General features: G+C 45.5%; 1 protein-coding gene across 1 annotated transcript in view; it reads right to left on the bottom strand.

The window, feature by feature from the left end:
- Nucleotides 1-20257, bottom strand: part of LOC124795983 (carboxyl-terminal PDZ ligand of neuronal nitric oxide synthase protein) — a 975569-nt gene that overhangs the window by 56946 nt on the left and 898366 nt on the right. The window contains exon 7 of the mRNA XM_047260064.1: nucleotides 6075-6289. Within this exon, the coding sequence (XP_047116020.1) occupies nucleotides 6075-6289 (215 nt within the window). The remainder of the gene's footprint in view (nucleotides 1-6074; nucleotides 6290-20257) is intronic.

Raw genomic sequence — 20257 nt, forward strand, 5'->3', positions numbered from 1 at the left:
AGCGGCCTGGGAATTCCGTTGCAAGATGTGGAACTGAAAGGTGTTCTGTCAAGAGACTATGAAAAACTTCATTATGAACAATGGACAGCGCCGAACAACGAAACTACACTCCTGGAAATTGAAATAAGAACACCGTGAATTCATTGTCCCAGGAAGGGGAAACTTTATTGACACATTCCTGGGGTCAGATACATCACATGATCACACTGACAGAACCACAGGCACATAGACACAGGCAACACAGCATGCACAATGTCGGCACTAGTACAGTGTATATCCACCTTTCGCAGCAATGCAGGCTGCTATTCTCCCATGGAGACGATCGTAGAGATGCTGGATGTAGTCCTGTGGAACGGCTTGCCATGCCATTTCCACCTGGCGCCTCAGTTGGACCAGCGTTCGTGCTGGACGTGCAGACCGCGTGAGACGACGCTTCATCCAGTCCCAAACATGCTCAATGGGGGACAGATCCGGAGATCTTGCTGGCCAGGGTAGTTGACTTACACCTTCTAGAGCACGTTGGGCGGCACGGGATACATGCGGACGTGCATTGTCCTGTTGGAACAGCAAGTTCCCTTGCTGGTTTAGGAATGGTAGAACGATGGGTTCGATGACGGTTTGGATGTACCGTGCACTATTCAGTGTCCCCTCGACGATCACCAGTGGTGTACGGCCAGTGTAGGAGATCGCTCCCCACACCATGATGCCGGGTGTTGGCCCTGTGTGCCTCGGTCGTATGCAGTCCTGATTGTGGCGCTCACCTGCACGGCGCCAAACACGCATACGACCATCATTGGCACCAAGGCAGAAGCGACTCTCATCGCTGAAGACGACACGTCTCCATTCGTCCCTCCATTCACGCCTGTCGCGACACCACTGGAGGCGGGCTGCACGATGTTGGGGCGTGAGCAGAAGACGGCCTAACGGTGTGCGGGACCGTAGCCCAGCTTCATGGAGACGGTTGCGAATGGTCCTCGCCGATACCCCAGGAGCAACAGTGTCCCTAATTTGCTGGGAAGTGGCGGTGCGGTCCCCTACGGCACTGCGTAGGATCCTACGGTCTTGGCGTGCATCCGTGCGTCGCTGCGGTCCGGTCCCAGGTCGACGGGCACGTGCACCTTCCGCCGACCACTGGCGACAACATCGATGTACTGTGGAGACCTCACGCTCCACGTGTTGAGCAATTCGGCGGTACGTCCACCCGGCCTCCCGCATGCCCACTATACACCCTCGCTCAAAGTCCGTCAACTGCACATACGGTTCACGTCCACGCTGTCGCGGCATGCTACCAGTGTTAAAGACTGCGATGGAGCTCCGTATGCCACGGCAAACTGGCTGACACTGACGGCGGCGGTGCACAAATGCTGCGCAGCTAGCGCCATTCGACGGCCAACACCGTGGTTCCTGGTGTGTCCGCTGTGCCGTGCGTGTGATCATTGCTTGTGCAGCCCTCTCGCAGTGTCCGGAGCAAGTATGGTGGGTCTGACACACCGGTGCCAATGTGTTCTTTTTTCCATTTCCAGGAGTGTATCTGGATCTGACACACACAATAAGAAACAAACACGCCTGGGGGCTCGTAGGATACGTACGCTAAGTAATCATTTGCTGCAACAGGCCAGGTAGTTCTTGAAATTTCGTGGCAGATTAAAGCTGTGCGTCGGATCGGGACTCGAACATGGGACCTTTGCGTTTTGCGGGCAAGTGCTCTACCGACTGAGCTATAGAAGCACTCCTGGAGTGCTAGTACCGCGAGGTATGCGGGAGAACTGCTGTAAGTCTGGAGGGTACGAAATGAAGGAGTAGCACTGTGAGGAGGTGTGGGGGAGGGGGGGGGGGCATGAGTGATACTTGGACAGCACAGTCGGTAGAGCACTTGTTCGCGATAAGAAAAGATACCAGGTGCGAGCTCCGATTTTTACCCACCAGTAAGTTTCTAATCGACGCACATTCAGCTGCATACCGAAAACGCGTACAGTTAATTCTTTCTCCTGATATCATTAGAAGCACTTCAGCTGTATCAGTCGAAAAACACACTGAGTGTAAAATTCATATCGGGCATTAAGTTATTTAACTGCATAAGGAAATACAGTTGTAATTAACTTCAGTTTATGTGTGATCTGTGTGACTTCTTCAGAGTAAATGATCCTTTTGTTAGAGAAAAATCCAGAAACCCAAACCCATCATTGTTTCTTTCCACTCAGAATTTGCATGTCGTTAGCACCACAATGTACTCGTAAATCTGTTGTTTGCATGCATTGCACGCTAGTTTCGAGAAAAGATCAACTTGTTAGTGCAATTCCAAGGCATCTAATTCCCAGTATATAATCAGCACATAATTGGCCATAGCTTAAATGTACATCTTCTCCTTTTGCTTATGCCTTTGTCCCGCGGTTTCGCAGGGTCGGCATGGTTAAGGTCCGATTTGGCAAGGTTAATTTAAGTGGTGGCCGGATGCCCTTCCTGGCGCCATCCTGTGACGCCCAGGATGGAATTGGTGTACTCCAGCTGTCTGTGTCTAGTGTAATCCATGGAATAGTGCGAACGTGTTCAGATATCTGCGAGTCCTGTAACTGAGGCTAGACGTGGGGACCAGCCCAGATTTCACCTAGTGGGATGTGGAAAACCGCCTAAAAACCACATCCAGGCTGGTCAGCATACCGGCCTTCGTCGGTAATTCACAAGGCGGATTCGATCCGGGGCCTGTGCGCCTAACCGAGTCCAGGAAGCAGCGCATAAGCGCATAGCTTAAATGTACATGTACGCTTATTCATCCATCTACAGAAAGCATAGTTCAATGACGTGTAACTGAATCATCACTTTTCAATGCCCCCCCCCTCCCCCCCTGGAGCTATGAAATTCCTTCATAATTTTAATACACGAATTTTCTGTGTCTTTCGCGTCTTTCATTATGACATGTCTGAATAAAATCTTCAAGCCGCGTTATTTCGAATGAACTACTCGAGTTTTCAACAGCTAAAACCTACATCATCACGAGGAGTAAAGAAACCAATGACTGCTGGGGCTGATACGGCGTTGTGCTTATCTACGAGCGACAGCAGCGTTTGGAAGTCTCCAGAGAGAATCACTGTGACGCATGAGCGGAATACAGTTTGGGGTCGTGCAACGTCAGGCGGAAAGAACCTTGAAACTGGTTATCCCGTCTTTCTGTATGTGTTTAACAACCCTCCTTGCTTCCGATTGGTGTCCAAAGCCGGGTCCCATGCCTTAATAAATAGGTACCCGTGACTGCTGTTAAGATTTTTGCGTTTTACTCTAACCACAATTACCTCCTTTGTAGCTGAGTCCCTGTATGAAATGATATGAACCAAGAATCTCGTTTTCTCCGTCGAAAGAGTCTCGACTCATGCATCATAACAATGGGACGTCATTATAAACAGAATAATCTGCGTTAGTTTTGATCTAGAGGAGAGGTGGACGCTTAGTAGTGCAAGGAGATAGGATTTGGACATCCAGCGGGAGCAAAGACGGATGCCTGATTAAATATAAACGTGGGTTTGTGAAAAAACATCCTGAAGAAGGCCACTTGCAACAGGGACCGAAACGTCGGTAGTTTGACATATTGACAATGCGATCAAAAACCCAGAAAAATTTTATTGATCGGATGGTTCATGTTAAGGAGGAGAGAGCGATAGTTCCAAACGTGGCACCGGCCCCTCGCGCTATGTCACACTATCCAACGACGGATCGATGCCCGCTTTCCCGTGCATGTTTCACTGTGGCATTCCCTGGAAAGTTCCAGACGCTGCCGTCGGGATATATAAGCAAAACACAGTGGCAGCTCGGCAGTCAGTGGTCTGATGACGATGGTGGAGACAGCTATCGAAAGCTCGAGTATTGTAGCGGCTTGAAAAACCAATAATATTCTATTCAACATCAATCTCGTTTACTTGGTATCAAACATAGACACATATTCTGGCAGAAGTCCAAAGGAAATCTCTTGTAAATAGCTAGTGCGCTAATAATGATTTTATATGCTTTTATGAAACTTGTTGCAGTGTAACAGCAGCAGCTCAAGGTTCGAGAAACAGTCGCTCGCAAATACGCCACGACGAAGAATTCTTTACTAATGCAAACAATGCAGAGTCACGCGGCGGCGGTAACATATCTTAAGATGTTCTCGGATTTCCAGCCACGTCAAATAGTTAAAATTCCACGGGCTTTCGACCAAGTACTCCTTGCCAAATGTAGAATAACTGGGTACTATAGAACATCGCAGGAGGGAATATGAGAAGTTTCATCGTCCACTTCTTTTTCTGTTACTTAGCTTTAAGGCGACGACATAAGGACCGCGCTTTGGAACGACAGTGTTGAGCGCGCCAAGTTCAGAGTGCTGCTGCACTTTCAGAAACGATGCGACTTGTTCATATGGTGCGTGTGCCTCAACGTGGTATACGCGATCGCAGCGCGCTCCAGTGGCTGTTGTGATCTGTATCTGGCTCTCAAATCATACTGTTTACAAAGTGGACGGATGCAAACTTCCTACGTTAGTTCACTTAAATTGCAGATTTCCTCCCTTGCTCATATGCTAGTCACGTTGGTTTGTCTGTGGTATACAAAAATATACTACAAACGTGTTAAAAAGCAAAAAGGCAAGTACGATATCTTTTCCGTAACGTCAATGGCTTGTAGAAGTTCCATTACAGATAGTGCGACGAGAATTTACAATAGATCTCCATATAAGATAAAAATTATTTAATCATTCTCACTTCGTAGTAAAACTCCGACGTCGTTATCACTTGATCACTGTTCCTAGTCAATAGCAGAATCTGAACATTATCCGAAATACAAAACTTAAAACAAGAAAGTGCAGGTTGTCTCGTTGATTAAACCAGTGGAACAAACTCACTCCTCAGGAAGAGCGCCTTATATTTGCGAGGGTGCCCAGAAAATAATGCACTGCATTCTTTTCTCGACATGTTCTGAGGCATCAAGGGATCACCAATTTAGTAATGGAGGGCAGCGTAGAGGGTAAAAATCGTAGAGGGAGACCAAGAGATGAATACACTAAGCAGATTCAGAAGGATGTAGGCTGCAGTAGTTACTGTGAGATGAAGAAGCTTGCACAAGATAGACTAGCATGGAGAGCTGCATCAAACCAGTCTCAAGAGTGAAGACCACAACAAACAACATTCTTTTCTCAGCCGAAAACAATGTCACGAATGCGAAACGTTACGTATGTATTATTTGAAGTCTCCTGAATGAGCGCGCCAACATTCTGACACATCCGACAGATAGCGTAGCTTCAGGACAGTTTAGAAATGGCGTCTGTAGGTAATGTACGCTACAAGCAACGTGCTGCCATTGAATTTCTCACTGCAGAGAAAGAAATTTGTGGGGAATATTCACGTACGCTTGTGCAAAGCCTATGGAACATCTGCTGTCGACAGAAGTACAGTTAGTCGCTGGGCATGGAGGGTGAGGTCATTACAACAAATCACTCGAGTAACGACAGGTTTTCCAGAAATCCTCAATTGTCTGGTGCTTAGAAACTGGGTATATACTTATGGGCTTCAACAGAAAGTCAATATGGCACTGAAGAGAAACAGCATGCTCGTGAAGTAGGTGGCCTTCTTCCATCTCGACTACATTCAGACGCACGCTCATAACATCTGATATGCTAGGTATTTCTCTGCATTCGTAGCATTGCTTTCGGCTGAGAACAAAAAAAAAAAAAAAAAAAAAAAAAAAAAATGTGGTGCATTACTTTCTGGGCAACCTTCGTACTTTATCTGAGTGTGCTCTAGAAAATGGTCAGCCGAGCAAATTTGACGACACCTCTATTGTGACTCGCACCAACAGTTTATGGAGCAGTGTGTTAAGGAAGTCATTCAAATAAGAGTCACCGACAACGCTATTAATAGAAATGGTTGCCTACGGCTCGGGATGTCGTGGGATCTTGCGATTCCAAGGCTGAAGCGGGCGCATGGAACGCAAAGTCAACGTATGCTAGCATATGGCGTACAGTGATTACCAATGACGTAACAGCCGGCAGCTACAGCATATGAAAGCGTACCAGTAGCCCACTTCACAACTTGCCCAAGGTGAACACGTACCTGTGGCGACGTTCTCCGCGGGTTGGACGGGGGCGGAGGCAGGATGTCGAGTCGCAGCGGTCTGGGTGCGGCTCCACCTCCGCCTCCGCCGCCCCCGCCGCCTCCCGACGCCGAGGTCGGCACCGTGGCGTGCACCGGCTCCGACTGTATCGACGCCTCGTCCTCGGCCACAGTGCCTGCCAGTGTGTCGCAGCTGATGGGATCCGACAGCGTGTCTGTAACACAAAACCACGTTAATCACAGTTCTCCTCGTATGCGCTCTTCAACGCAGCCGCTACCGTAGGAGGCCTGACGTTTCTTAAAAAGCGTATGTATAGATTTCCAGTCTTATTCTTAATGAACACACAGTACAAAAAAACATAGATAACCCTACGATACATCAGGCTAACACTGTGTAACACAGCCTTTAGCCTCGACAATGACCTCAATTTAGCGAGGAAGAGAGCCTGCCAGTCTCTTCAGGAAGGCCATATACCTCTAAAGGAGGTAGTTGGCGATTATATTTTGAGAATGTTCATTTCTACGTTTCACCCAGCTGCTACCGATAGACATTTACACTGAAGCCCAAAGATACTGGTATAGGCACGGGTATTTAAATACAGAGATATGTAACCAGGAAGAATATAACGCTGCGGTCGCCAACGCCTATGGAAGACAACAAGTATCTGGCGCAGTTGTTAGATCGGATACTGCTGCTACAATGGCAGATTATTAAGACTTAAGTGAGATTGAGCGCGGTGTTGTAGTAGGAGCACGAGCGGTGGGACACAGCATCTCCGAGGTAGCAAGTGGGGATTTTCCCGTACGACCATTTCACTATTGTACCTTGAATATCAGGAATCCGGTAAAACATCAAATCTCCGACATCGCTGCGGCCGCAAAAGTCTCTAAGCTGGTCGTAGGTTGTGTTCCAAAAATGAACACCATAGAGACAGAAGTGATGACACTTTCTGCAGGATCTGACCATCATTTTGCAGGACTATGTTCAAGCATGTACAGTGAAAGCTGTTACTGATTTGTTCGACTGATGGGGCTGCTAACTGCTGTACCGCCTACTGCACTCCCCTGACTTAAGCCGTCGTCAGTTCAACTCGATTTCTAAACTGAAGGAAACACTTCACGGCATTCGCTTCAGAACTGCTACAAATTCGTCGACCAATAGACCGCACCCCTCGAACAGTCAACACAACTGACACTGCTCAGAGTATCCTACGACTTCCACATGGCTGGCAACGGGTTATACACAATGCTGGTGACTACTTTGAAGGTCAGAAAAACTTTGAAACACGTACCTATTTTGTACGAGCTGTAAATAAATAGTTGCAACTATTCAAGTTCCAACCCCCGTATTTACGTAAAAGTGCATTTAAAATGCCACTTACCTATATTATAAATTCTAAATTATTATGAGACAAACATCGCCTAACTTAATTTACGAAGCGAGAGAAACTAGGAACAACATTCTCACTGGCTATCAACATCTGTCTCATGACTGGCCTTCTCCCGGTATCCACGTGATCAGCTTGTGTCACAGACAGGCCTAAGGATTGTGTACTGTAACACTGAAATCGGTTTGAAATAAAATACATCCTAAGGAAAGAAAAAAAAACGACATGCCACGAACGAATTATCCCAATGGCGTCGGAAATCGGTAGATGTGACTTACGTATAGCCACAAACAAATGATTAATAATTTCATAAAAATGGAATGACTTATTCAAGAGAAGGAACTTCAGAGACTGAGCAAATCAATAAATCCTTGGTCCATCTGTGGCCATTATTCGAGCAGTTATTAGGATTGGCACTGATTGATGCTGTTGTTGGTTGTGCTCCTGAGGGTTACAGTGCCAATTTCTGCCAGATTAGCGGTTTAGATCGAAAAAATCCTGAGCTAGTGGGCAGTCACTGCCCATGACGCTCCTAACGTTCTCAACTGGTGAGAGATCCGGCGACCTTGCTGGTTGTTGTGTTGGCAGAAGAGCCAACACCGTGTTACTAGTGGAGGCCGAAGTGCACGCGTTTTAGCTCACGCAGGCTGGCGTGAGGAGGGAAGAACTATAGTGACGTGAGGTCTGGAACATGACAAAGAATTAGAATTCAAAAAGCGGACGTAATTAGTTTGATACTTAACTTTAATCCATTACTGATGAACGTCGCTCTTGACGGTACACGATTCACAATATTATCTGTTCAGAGTACATTCTTGAAGAATATGGCGCCTTGCTAGGACATAGCAAATGACGCAGCTGAAGGCTATGCTAAACTGTCGTCTCTGCAAATGAGAGCGTATGTAGTCAGTGAACCATCGCTAGCAAAGTCGGCTGAACAACTGGGGCGAGTGGCGGCGTCTGGCGGCGCTCGGTCTGCAATCACTGATAGTGGCGACACGCGGGTCCGACGTATACTAACGGACCGCGGCCGATTTAAAGGCTACCACCTAGCAAGTGTGGTGTCTGGCGGTGACACCACACTCGTCAATGTAGGGTTTTGCAAGCACGAAGGCAAGCAATAGAAACTTTCATCGCGTGTGGGCGGGTATTTACTTTCTTCAACGCAAGCCCAGGAAGGGTTGCTATGAATGGCAACATCGTCGACGTACCTCTGCGCTACAACGGGTGCCGCGGATGAAAACCAAAGGGATCCCGCTGTGAAATTTAGTGGCGCCCCAGACCATCACGCCTGGTTTTCGGGCCCGTCTGGCGGGCGACAGCAGATCGGTATCCCACTGCTGGCCGGCGCGTTTTCAGCCACGTCTTCGCTGATCATCGGGGCTCAGTTCGAAATGGGACTCATCACTGAAGACATTTCTACTCCATTCAACGGCATTTCAAGCTGTAGACATGTCTCGAGACGCCGCGGACAGTGGTGGGGCATCAGCCTGCTGTCGCCGCCATACAGCCCAGCAACCAGAAGTGATGGTCTGTGGTACTATTTCTTTTCATAGCGGGACTCATTTGTTTGGCATCAGCGGCACCCTTGCAGCACAGCGGTACACGCCATTTTGTTGGCCTTCATTGCAAACCATCCTGGGCTTACATTTCAGCAAGATAACGCCAGTCCCCGCACAGCGGGAGTTTCTACTGCTTGTCTTCGTACTTTTCAATCCCTGCCTTGACCAACAAGGTCACCGGATCTGTCCCCAATTTTTTTTTTCGTTTCATAGTGAAGACTTATAAATACAGCTGAAGGTGACGTCCCTATCATATAAAGCTATAACAACAGCAGTCGTCTCATGGTCTGTCGGAAAATGTTTGGAGGAAATATTTTCTTGTCCTTCAGGGCCGCTGATCCTCCCACGGAAGACAACCGACTCTGGTTTCTGGACATCTTCCCCGATGTATTTCACAGCTGAGGTGACGATGCCAACAGACAATTACGCAGAGGTAGCAGCCGGGTCAGGGGATGTAGTTTATTGCAGCTGCAGGCAGGGACTTGAGCAGAAACAATTCGTATCGAAAGGTGAGACAGGCAGCCACCCAGGCGAGGGGAGAGCAGGGCAGTGCGGAGCAGTAATTTAGGCGCATTGGGAGACCGTTATAAATACTGGGATGGCCATCGCCGTGGACGCGAGACGCAGCGAACGGCCGTAAATCACCGCTCACGGCGTGTTCGGGGACGCGGAAAATCTACGCACCGGAGTATTTCACGCCGTTTTAACACGCGTAGGCAGTCACCGGTGTGAGCAATGGAAGAATAAGTTACTCATGGTATCCTCAGTGATAATGTTAGTGCTAAACATCTCCGAAATTATCTCAATCTTAGTATTGCACTCACAGTAAGGCCTGCATCTGCGATGGCATTAATTAATTAATGCAACACATTTTTTTTTCTCAAAGCAGTTTGATTTTATTCAGGATTTCAATGCACCGTATTATTCCTCATTCTTCTGGCTACAAAACACTATTTTTTTAACGTAATCTCTGTTCAATGCGACGTCCTTACTCCTCTTCACTAGGAGAGCCCGCATGGTAGCACTTCACTAGTCGACGTCGGAGAACACGTCTTGCTACATCAGTAACCTCCCCCTCGTCCACGTACTGTCCCTCGCGGAGTGCATTCTTCATTGCGCCAAACACATGGAACCCGAAAGGTGTGAGATCGGGCTGTATGGTGGGTGAGGACAACAATCCAGTGAAGATTTGTGAGCCCCTCTCGGAGGCACAGACCAACGGAGACGTCCAGTCGAGGAGTGAGGTGTCTGACTATGATCCGTCAATCATCTCGAATGAGAGTGTCCGAACGTTCCAGCGTAGCATTGAAGGAGTCACAATTGCGAGCGGTCGAACGGCAAGCGGGAGATCGTACATGTCTGCATGGCCTTTTGGCGATGATGACAGATGTCTCGCTCAACTGCTCAGTTTGCTTTTGCTTACTGCTAGGTCTCAGTAGACGCTCTGTAAGCACCTACGAATATCTGTCATACTATTTTTTTTTTGTCAAAAGGTGATAATTACATCAGGAGTCATCATTTTGAAGCAAAAATCTTTTGTTTCCTTGTAGTTATTGTTCCAATCTGAGGCGGCTGAAGTTCAAATATCAAATGCAGCAACAGTTTTCTTCATCAATTCTCCTTTATCTTTTTCATGCAGTGCACCAAATTTTACTCCCATGGACACTACCATCCTCTTTCGCTTTGATGTCAGTTTACAGAAGCAACAAACCGGACAATGCAATACTGTACAACCCATGTTTGGCGGTTATCTGAATTTAAAGTTTATTGACTGTCGTCGTCAACTGTACCCATTATTCCGTTCTCTCAAATAATGTAGAGTTACTATATTTTTTAAAGAAAAAATAAAACAAAATAAAATTAAAGGACAACCATTCGTGTGAACCGAAGATCCAGATTAAAGAAGGCCGGATACACGGGATCTACTGCATCTTCCTCCTGTTCGTCATTCACATTAGGTATTAGACGTGGATATGGTAAAGACAGGCAGCTCGGCAATTTGTGAAATCAATAGTTTAGTTTGAATAAAACATTCTCGGTTTTCAAGCCGCGTCAATTCGAATAAAATCCTCGAGCTTTCGATGACCATCTCCACCATCGTCGTCAGGAGTTCACTGACTGTGAAGGCTGCTACGGCTTCTCACTTATATAAGCATGATGACATCATCAGCAGCCAATCAGATAGACCCCATGTGGCGCGAGTGCGTAAGTCGACGCGGGAAGCTAGCGGAGCTGTTGCTCGTGGCAGCGCCGGTGACGTCAGGTGGCGCCAGAAGCAGGCGCCATGTTTGAAACTGCCGCTCCCGCGTCGCGCATCTGTCTTTGCTTTCCTTCGATGTCCAACGCCCTGTCCCATGTCCTGAGTGTGTACCCCTGGTCTTTGTTGAAATTGATGTTGTTTCAACGAATCTCGGCCGATTGCTGTATAACGGAGTCCCAATATGTAGATGCATGACCCAACACTTTCATATTTTCGAACTGTATTTTATGTCCGTTTTCTAGGCAATCCTCCGCTATGGCAGACTTGTCAAGCTCCCTTTGGTTTATATGGCGCTTGTGCTCAGTACAGCTCTCCGCAACCTTGCGAATTGTTTGTCCGATATACATGCTGCCACATTCACAGGGTACACCATACACGCCGGACACTCGGAGAGCAATGTCGTCTTTAACAGGACGCAACATATCTCGTATCTTGGGAGCGGGCCGGAACACTGGTCTTAGCCTTGCTGCTAGTTGCTCCACAGTATGGCAGAAGTGCATCCCGTTTGGCCTCTTCTACTGATTCTCCAGATGTCTTTCGTCGGCTGCCCATGAAAGCGTTTGCGTTCTCACCTTTGCTGTATCCATTTTCCCCGAAAACACGTTTTAAGTTCTGCAACTCAGGCTGTAGGTGGTCGTCGTCAGAGATAATCTTGGCTCTATGAACCAACGTGTTCAGGACCGCTTTCTTGTGTACAGGGTGGTGGAAACATGTGGCGTTCAAGTACCGAGAACGTTTTGTTCATGTATGCCGTCGCGAAAGACTCGGAGGACAAATACACTCCTGGAAATGGAAAAAAGAACACATTGACACCGGTGTGTCAGACCCACCATACTTGCTCCGGACACTGCGAGAGGGCTGTACAAGCAATGATCACACGCACGGCACAGCGGACACACCAGGAACCGCGGTGTTGGTCGTCGAATGGCGCTAGCTGCGCAGCATTTGTGCACCGCCGCCGTCAGTGTGAGCCAGTTTGCCGTGGCATACGGAGCTCCATCGCAGTCTTTAACACTGGTAGCATGCCGCGACAGCGTGGACGTGAACCGTATGTGCAGTTGACGGACTTTGAGCGAGGGCGTATAGTGGGCATGTGGGAGGCCGGGTGGACGTACCACCGAATTGCTCAACACGTGGGGCGTGAGGTCTACACAGTACATCGATGTTGTCGCCAGTGGTCAGCGGAAGGTGCACGTGCCCGTCGACCTGGGACCGGACCGCAGCGACGCACGGATGCACGCCAAGACCGTAGGATCCTACGCAGTGCCGTAGGGGACCTCACCGCCACTTCCCAGCAAATTAGGGACACTGTTGCTCCTGGGGTATCGGCGAGGACCATTCGCAACCGTCTCCATGAAGCTGGGCTACGGTCCCGCACACCGTTAGGCCGTCTTCCGCTCACGCCCCAACATCGTGCAGCCCGCCTCCAGTGGTGTCGCGACAGGCGTGAATGGAGGGACGAATGGAGACGTGTCGTCTTCAGCCATGAGAGTCGCTTCTGCCTTGGTGCCAATGATGGTCGTATGCGTGTTTGGCGCCGTGCAGGTGAGCGCCACAATCAGGACTGCATACGACCGAGGCACACAGGGCCAACACCTGGCATCATGGTGTGGGGAGCGATCTCCTACACTGGCCGTACACCACTGGTGATCGTCGAGGGGACACTGAATAGTGCACGGTACATCCAAACCGTCATCGAACCCATCGTTCTACCATTCCTAGACCGGCAAGGGAACTTGCTGTTCCAACAGGACAATGCACGTCCGCATGTATCCCGTGCCACCCAACGTGCTCTAGAAGGTGTAAGTCAACTACCTTGGCCAGCAAGATCTCCGGATCTGTCCCCCATTGAGCATGTTTGGGACTGGATGAAGCGTCGTCTCACGCGGTCTGCACGTCCAGCACGAACGCTGGTCCAACTGAGGCGCCAGGTGGAAATGGCATGGCAAGCCGTTCCACAGGACTACATCCAGCATCTCTACGATCGTCTCCATGGGAGAATAGCAGCCTGCATTGCTGCGAAAGGCGGATATACACTGTACTAGTGCCGACATTGTGCATGCTCTGTTGCCTGTGTCTATGTGCCTGTGGTTCTGTCAGTGTGATCATGTGATGTATCTGACCCCAGGAATGTGTCAATAAAGTTTCCCCTTCCTGGGACAATGAATTCACAGTGTTCTTATTTCAATTTCCAGGAGTGTAGTTTAGTTTGCCATCTCTTCACATTCATTGCCTAGAGCGCGAATGACAACAACGTTTGTTAACTACATAATCACAGATATATTGTGCGCTAAGTTTATGGCACTATAATGACAGTAATAATTACACATTATTTTCTTTGCTTGTCTAAAATTTCTGCCTGTTTTCTGGGTATCATGTGAATCTTTGTGTGACACATGAGCACCGTCTATTGAATGCTGCTAAACTATTACTTTTTGTTTAACCGAACGTTCTACACAGTGAGAAGAACGAAACTTTGAAAATTTGGTGCATTTGTTACGTATGTAACTTGTTTAGTTATAAATCAATTTATCATCAGTATTATGTTAAGCTAAATTTTGGAATTAATAAAGGTACGAAGAAACCGCAAAAAAATAGACTTATTGAGATGGAAATCGACATAACTGCGAGGATTTGGTTGGTTGTAATAGATCAACAGCGTCGGATATCGACAAATCGCTGTGAAGAATACCGAGATGCCGCGTACCTGTGTGAGACAGCAATATCAGCACCTGGCAGAGTTTGACAGGGGCATCGTTGTGAGTCTCCATTTGGCCGGCTTGTGTTGTTTCGAGTACGCTGCACAAATTTCGCTGGGAATGTCTTATGTGTTCTCCATTAAGTCCCAATTTTTACCCAAGCGATACTCCTGGATACAATCATGGTTCCCTTGACAACCGCAAACATTTTTCAATGAAGCACTGACCTTCTTATCTCACAGTGGGCTAAATGTATTAACAATTATGGAGATTACTTTTCAAATAATTATCAATTTACTTACTTTTTTCCCTGTGTAGTTCACTTATAGGATTTGACGAGTGAGTTTGCAATTATCAAAACGTGTGACATAAATGGCCGTATCTTTTGATTATTCTGACAGAAAGTTCATTTTTTTTTTGCCATGCAAGGAATCTCAGATCCTAGTATTTGATGTAAATTTCAGCTTGATAGCTTGACCTTTTCTAAGAGAAAGTGGTTTTAACACAGGAACAGACAGACAGACGAATAGATGGACAACAAATGGTAACATAACATTGTTATGTGGTATAATTCCAAATTAACAGTTTTCGGTTTTTTTCCTGTGCTCTTACTGTGATATCTTGCTTCTTGATAAATTTCATGATCTTAGGTCAGCGGTAAGCACCCTACTGATTTTGATTAGTGAGTTTGAGAGTATCAAAATATGTAGCATAAAGGATCGTAAGTTTTGATATCTTTGACTGAAAAGCGTAAATTTTTTGTGCCGCCAAGGGACCGTAGACGTTAGTGTTTGACCTAAATTTCAACTTGATACGCCTACCCGTTCCCGAGAAAGAGGGTTACTGACAACCGGAGGGGCAGACTTATAACAAAGTAATCTTATAAATGTTCCGTTTATACTTCCTGAGGTACGGAACCCAAAAAAATTTAGGAATTTGTGCCTTAATAAGGGTAGTTCCTAGATACAAATTTTATAAAAATTATACCTATATTGGCTAATACAAATTTAAATGTTTGTGCACAGATAACAGAACCGACAGCTGTTATTTATATGTGTGAATTCTGGTTGGGTAGATGGTTATGAAACCAAAAACCAACAAATAAAATTAAAAAAAACTTGTTGTAGGAGAGTGATAAGTAATAGATTTATACCGGGCTTTTTACTATACCTGAGAATAATACCTCATCTATAATAATGTTTCATTAAATGATATCAATAGAAAAATTGTGTGTTAATTGGGGAGGATAGTTAATTGCATCGAATTTTCTTTCGGCATCAATGCCAATGACATCACGTTAAGCAGACAGAGCATACTTTAAGTACCAGTATTATGTGTGACATAAACAAAAAAAATTATGAAGGCCATTTTAATCTGTGGCTAGCTTATTTCAGTCACCTCCATTGCAGTTTAGACCTTCTGGTCTTTCTTTTCTAAGAACATACCAAAATTTTAAATTCTGCTGGCATACATAAAAATTTTATGCGGTGGTCACGCATAGAGCACACAGTGTACTTCAACAACATATGCACTACATCTTTACAAGCTTACGTAAACCAGCGTCCTGCTGTGTACACATCGCCGTTAGTGTTAGAATATAAAAGTGTAATCAACAGTACACTCAACCAATGCTGTGTCAGTTGTTGTAAAATGAGTCTGTAGATTGCAATACGATAGTCTACGGAAGTCTGTGACGGTTATGAGAAGATGTTGTTCGATTCCACTGTAAGAAATGTGTCGGTACAGTATGAGATTTTTATAAATATCCGATCATTTTTATAATTTTTGTATGTGCCTAGACACGAAAATTTTATCTTGGAAATGAGCATAAGGTTGAAATTTAAATCGTGCTGGGTAAAATTAAACAAGTGCTTGGTGTTCTCGTATATTATTCACCCATTTACTTTGAAGAAATCATCACAATCAATACACGATTGTTTCCGTGGATCGGTTTACCATCTTTGTGGTGGACATACAGTTAATCTGAAAGGACCACTTAAGCGGTTTGAGTATACCACGGTCTAAAATCTCCGACCAGTTGTAATAGATTCATCGAATTAGTAGGAAACAGCCGTAACCTCGTGATATTTATGATGCAATACAATGAAATAGTGCAGATAATTTGTTTTTTCTTAAAGGAGTGTAGCATTACTGCTCAAACCTTTGTTACAACTGCCGAAATATACCACTTGAAAATTTATGAAGGAAATGACCTAAAGCGTCATTAATTTTCCGTTGGCAGTCATACAACGATTAAACCAATTCGTTGTACGTGCATGCAACGCTCTATCAACTACAGCATTCGAGCTGGGACAAATTAAAATCCTCATCTCGCTATTTTCTTTCCACTTGAAACGGGCCAAATATTTCGATTTAGTGAGTTGACTCACTGGCTAATACACTGGAATCACGTCGTGAAAGGCAGAGATTCAAACAGTCGTCCGATTACACTCTAGTTCCCTTAAATCTTGTAATGACAGCATGATACCTCTCACATAGACACGACCGATTTCCATGTCCGTATTTACAGTGCACGAGCTTGTGCTCCGTCTCTGACCACCATGTCGTCGACGCGATGCTAAACCCTAATTCTCTTTGATCTTGTCAATCGTTGAATACAATTTTCGCGCGTTACAAGTGACAGAAAATTTCGCCCTTCTCAGGGGACACCCCCTTAACGTAGTACTGAGGGTGTAGGCGAGGAGATTTGCGTGCTCTGGATCCGGAGGGATATGATGGCGATAGCTTAGCTACCAGAAAGGTCACCCAAGCTGGACAGGCCGAATTGTTTTCCACAGCAACCTATTGGTCCCTTTCTCCTAACCTTACAGTTGTGTCCATGAGTCGCAACTCCTGCAGGCTAGACTTCCCTCAAGAACTGTAAGCTCCGCAGGACGGCCGAATCAACAGGCGAAGCGAGTCTGCCAGCAAATTATAGCAATTTGCTGCAGAATTCGCTAGCATAGCGAAAGTAGGGCCCTCCGTTTCACATCACGCATCACGTGAAACAAATAATGCAGAGCTTAGTATCACCAGGATATAAGCTGCGTTCCGCGGCTTAACCGACGTGTTGGAGACCGTTCTTCTGCGATAGTTCTAGCGGGGGCTAGTTGGACTTCCAGTTCCAGTCGTCGTCGCCGCTACCTCTCCAGTTCATCGTACCACCACGGCGAGAAGACTTTAGTGTTCACCAATTGGACTTAACTTCAGAACAGGACTGCCACAGGTTGGGATTATTGTATACGATCTCTTGAAGTTATTTCTGTGTCACTGAATGTGTGTTTCGGAAATATAATCGCAATTATTTTAGTAGTTGCTCCTGATGTCTGGTTCAGAGCAGCGTCCCTGATTAAACTGATATCAGTGGCACTCCGGTGTCTGTTGTAAACATACACGTCGGCGGCGAAGTATAACTACAAGACTTAAGGTGTCCTTTTTCTGTCATCTCCAGTAATAAGCAACGGAGAGACTCTTACGCCAAGGATACGTTCCGGAAATGAAGGTGATTTTTAACAGGGAATTAAGATTATCAGAAATTCCCACTTTAACTGCTCTTTATATCGCAGACTGAGATTGCAGATGACCAACAAAGGCCAATATATGAGGTCAGATTGGTGGAAGTACCATTTAACAATTTAAGAAAAGAAAAGAAAATCAACGGCTTTTAAAGGGAAACCACCTCTACGGACAAAAATTATGATTAATAATAGAATAATAGAGCAAGCTAAACATCTTAGCCATTTATATTGTGATGTAACATATGAGCTTGAGGAGGACAGAGAAGAATAGGTTTGTACGCGTAATATAAGACGATACTTACGGAAGGCAAATGATAGCTCATAAAACGATGAAAATGTTCAATCAAACAGAAAAAAAGTTGCTTGAGTAAATAATACCCAACAAGCCAAGAGGACAGGTGCGTGAAGTGAAATATGCAGGGTGTCCACAATTGAAGTTCAAGTTTAAAAACATGTGGAAAGAGGACCACTGCTCAGAACGACGTCAAATTTGAAGCTCATATTATTGATGTAAGGGAAAGCATCATGGAACAAAAAAATTAACGAAAATTTGACCAATAAGCGTCAGAATATGCACAACACACGAGCGGCACACAACATGTCCTTAGTTTGCGTCCGAGATGCCCATGAAGGACCGCGCGCTGCTGGTAAAGTTCTTTTACAAGAACGATGTCTGTGCACCAGTAGCCCTGCAGAAGTCCAGAACACTCAAGGGTATGAAATAAGGTCCTATGTCTGATAAGGGCCTGGAAAAAATGATTTCAAAATTAGGAAGGATAGGCCTTTTTCAAGTGAAATTTAGCACAGGGAGGAAAGCAATAAATCCGACATCGGTCGAAGATGTGACCGCAGCACTGCAGGAGGGTACGAGAGATGGTCTGCAAACATGCAATGTGCTGGGAATTGTCCGAAGCACAAGCCTGCCAACACTATGCATAAAATTCTACGAAGTATCCTTCACTGCTATCCATACAAATCACTCATTGTGAAACTTCATTGTAGATGAACATCAGCTGTTTATTTTTATGGCCAGTGCTACCAGTTACGATCAGCAGGCCATTATCGAGCCGAAGCAAACCGTAACCAGCTTGGTGGTCAATATTTTCTACCTACGATGTAGGCAGAAAAACGTAGCTTCTGTTACAATAAATAATCTCCAAAAGACACAGATATGTAGGAGATAATTTGTTTTAACAGAAATTATGTTTTTATATACACATCAAAGTTATTCACATCAAATGTTGTAGTGACAAGCTGGTTACGATTTGCTTCGCCACATAATGGTATACAGATCGAAACCGGTAAATTCTATGAGTGTCTCTGCGCACCAACATGATTCCAACCCTTCAACAGAATGAATGTGTGGGTAGAATCATTTTTATGTAAAATTGCGCTGATTAGGACACTGCACAGCCAGTGAATCGGTTGTTACAGAGACATTTCTGATATGCCAAAAATATCAGCAGTCTTTTCTTTACAGCATGTCTGTTTAAATGAACTGATCTTATTCCGTGTGATTTCTGGTTGTGGTGTTACGTGCGTCCCACTTACGAACGTAACTGGACTGAAGTCACTCATTGCGCAATACATTCTGGACATGACGTTCGACACAATGCGATTTGTTGTGGAGCATTCTGTTTCTCGATTTCGGCTGCGGCAATAAACGGTGGACAGTGCATTGAATATATATTTTGCGACAGTCTCACGACAGTTAGAAACCAATTTCGTTTTGCATTTTGGCCTCTTAACAATTAAAACCCGATGTCAATTTGCTTCTTATGGTGTTTTTGACCTCAGGACAGTTAAAACTGATTTTCACCATCCGATGTGGTACGATCTTGCAGTGGTTGATGGGTTTATCTACCTAACAGGGCCACAACTGTTGACTGCCGAACTTCTGCAGTTATGCACACTGAAAATTACGGATGGTGCGAAGCCGTCGTATTGCGATTGATCTGTATTTTGTAGCCGACCCCATTTACGTAAAGTCTATTGGGAAAATTTTCCTTGGAATTTTTTTTTTGTTCCTTATCGTTTCCCCACGCGTCAATATATGCTGCTCAAATTTGACGTCATTCTGAGCAGTGGTTCTCTTTTCACAGTGTTTTGAACGTGAAACTTTGATTATGGAAACGTGTATAATCTCTCGTCGCGAGCTTTACATCAGTCCTCCTCCAGTAATGGAGGACGAGACTTCAACTATTACAGCACTCCAGCTCTCAAAACCGCAGAAAAATCATTAAGTATACGTCTGTCGAAGATCCCGAAACCAAAGCCAACAGGAAGTACGTCAAAAAATGCCAAAAAAGCCTCAACAAAACTGTAATGAATAAATCGTTTCAGTAAAATAGTGGTACTCGGCCTTCTTAACTAAATAATTCTTTTCGCGAGATACTAACATTTCCGTCATCTCTCTTCGAATCTGACAATCCAGAAGGTGTCGTTAAGATTTATAACAGTCGTAATAGCATGATTCCTAGGACGAATAAAAGAAAAATTATTCCCTGAACACGTTGGTGGTGAAGTAAAGGTGTCGCGCAATAGTATGTGATACCTTATATCAGCTTCACGTTTTGTTCACGAACGAGGCCACATTTGCACAATGTAGCACCATAAACTTCCACGGAGGGCACTACTCATTCCCGTGATGTAAGTGTCGCCAATTATCAACAATCATTTGATGTGATTTTACCCCTGATCACCTGACTGACCCGTGAGTGATAAACTGACGACTTAATGATCACATGCGTGTAATT

Source organism: Schistocerca piceifrons, chromosome 4 (genome assembly GCF_021461385.2).
Source record: "Schistocerca piceifrons isolate TAMUIC-IGC-003096 chromosome 4, iqSchPice1.1, whole genome shotgun sequence".
NCBI lineage: Eukaryota > Metazoa > Arthropoda > Insecta > Orthoptera > Acrididae > Schistocerca > Schistocerca piceifrons.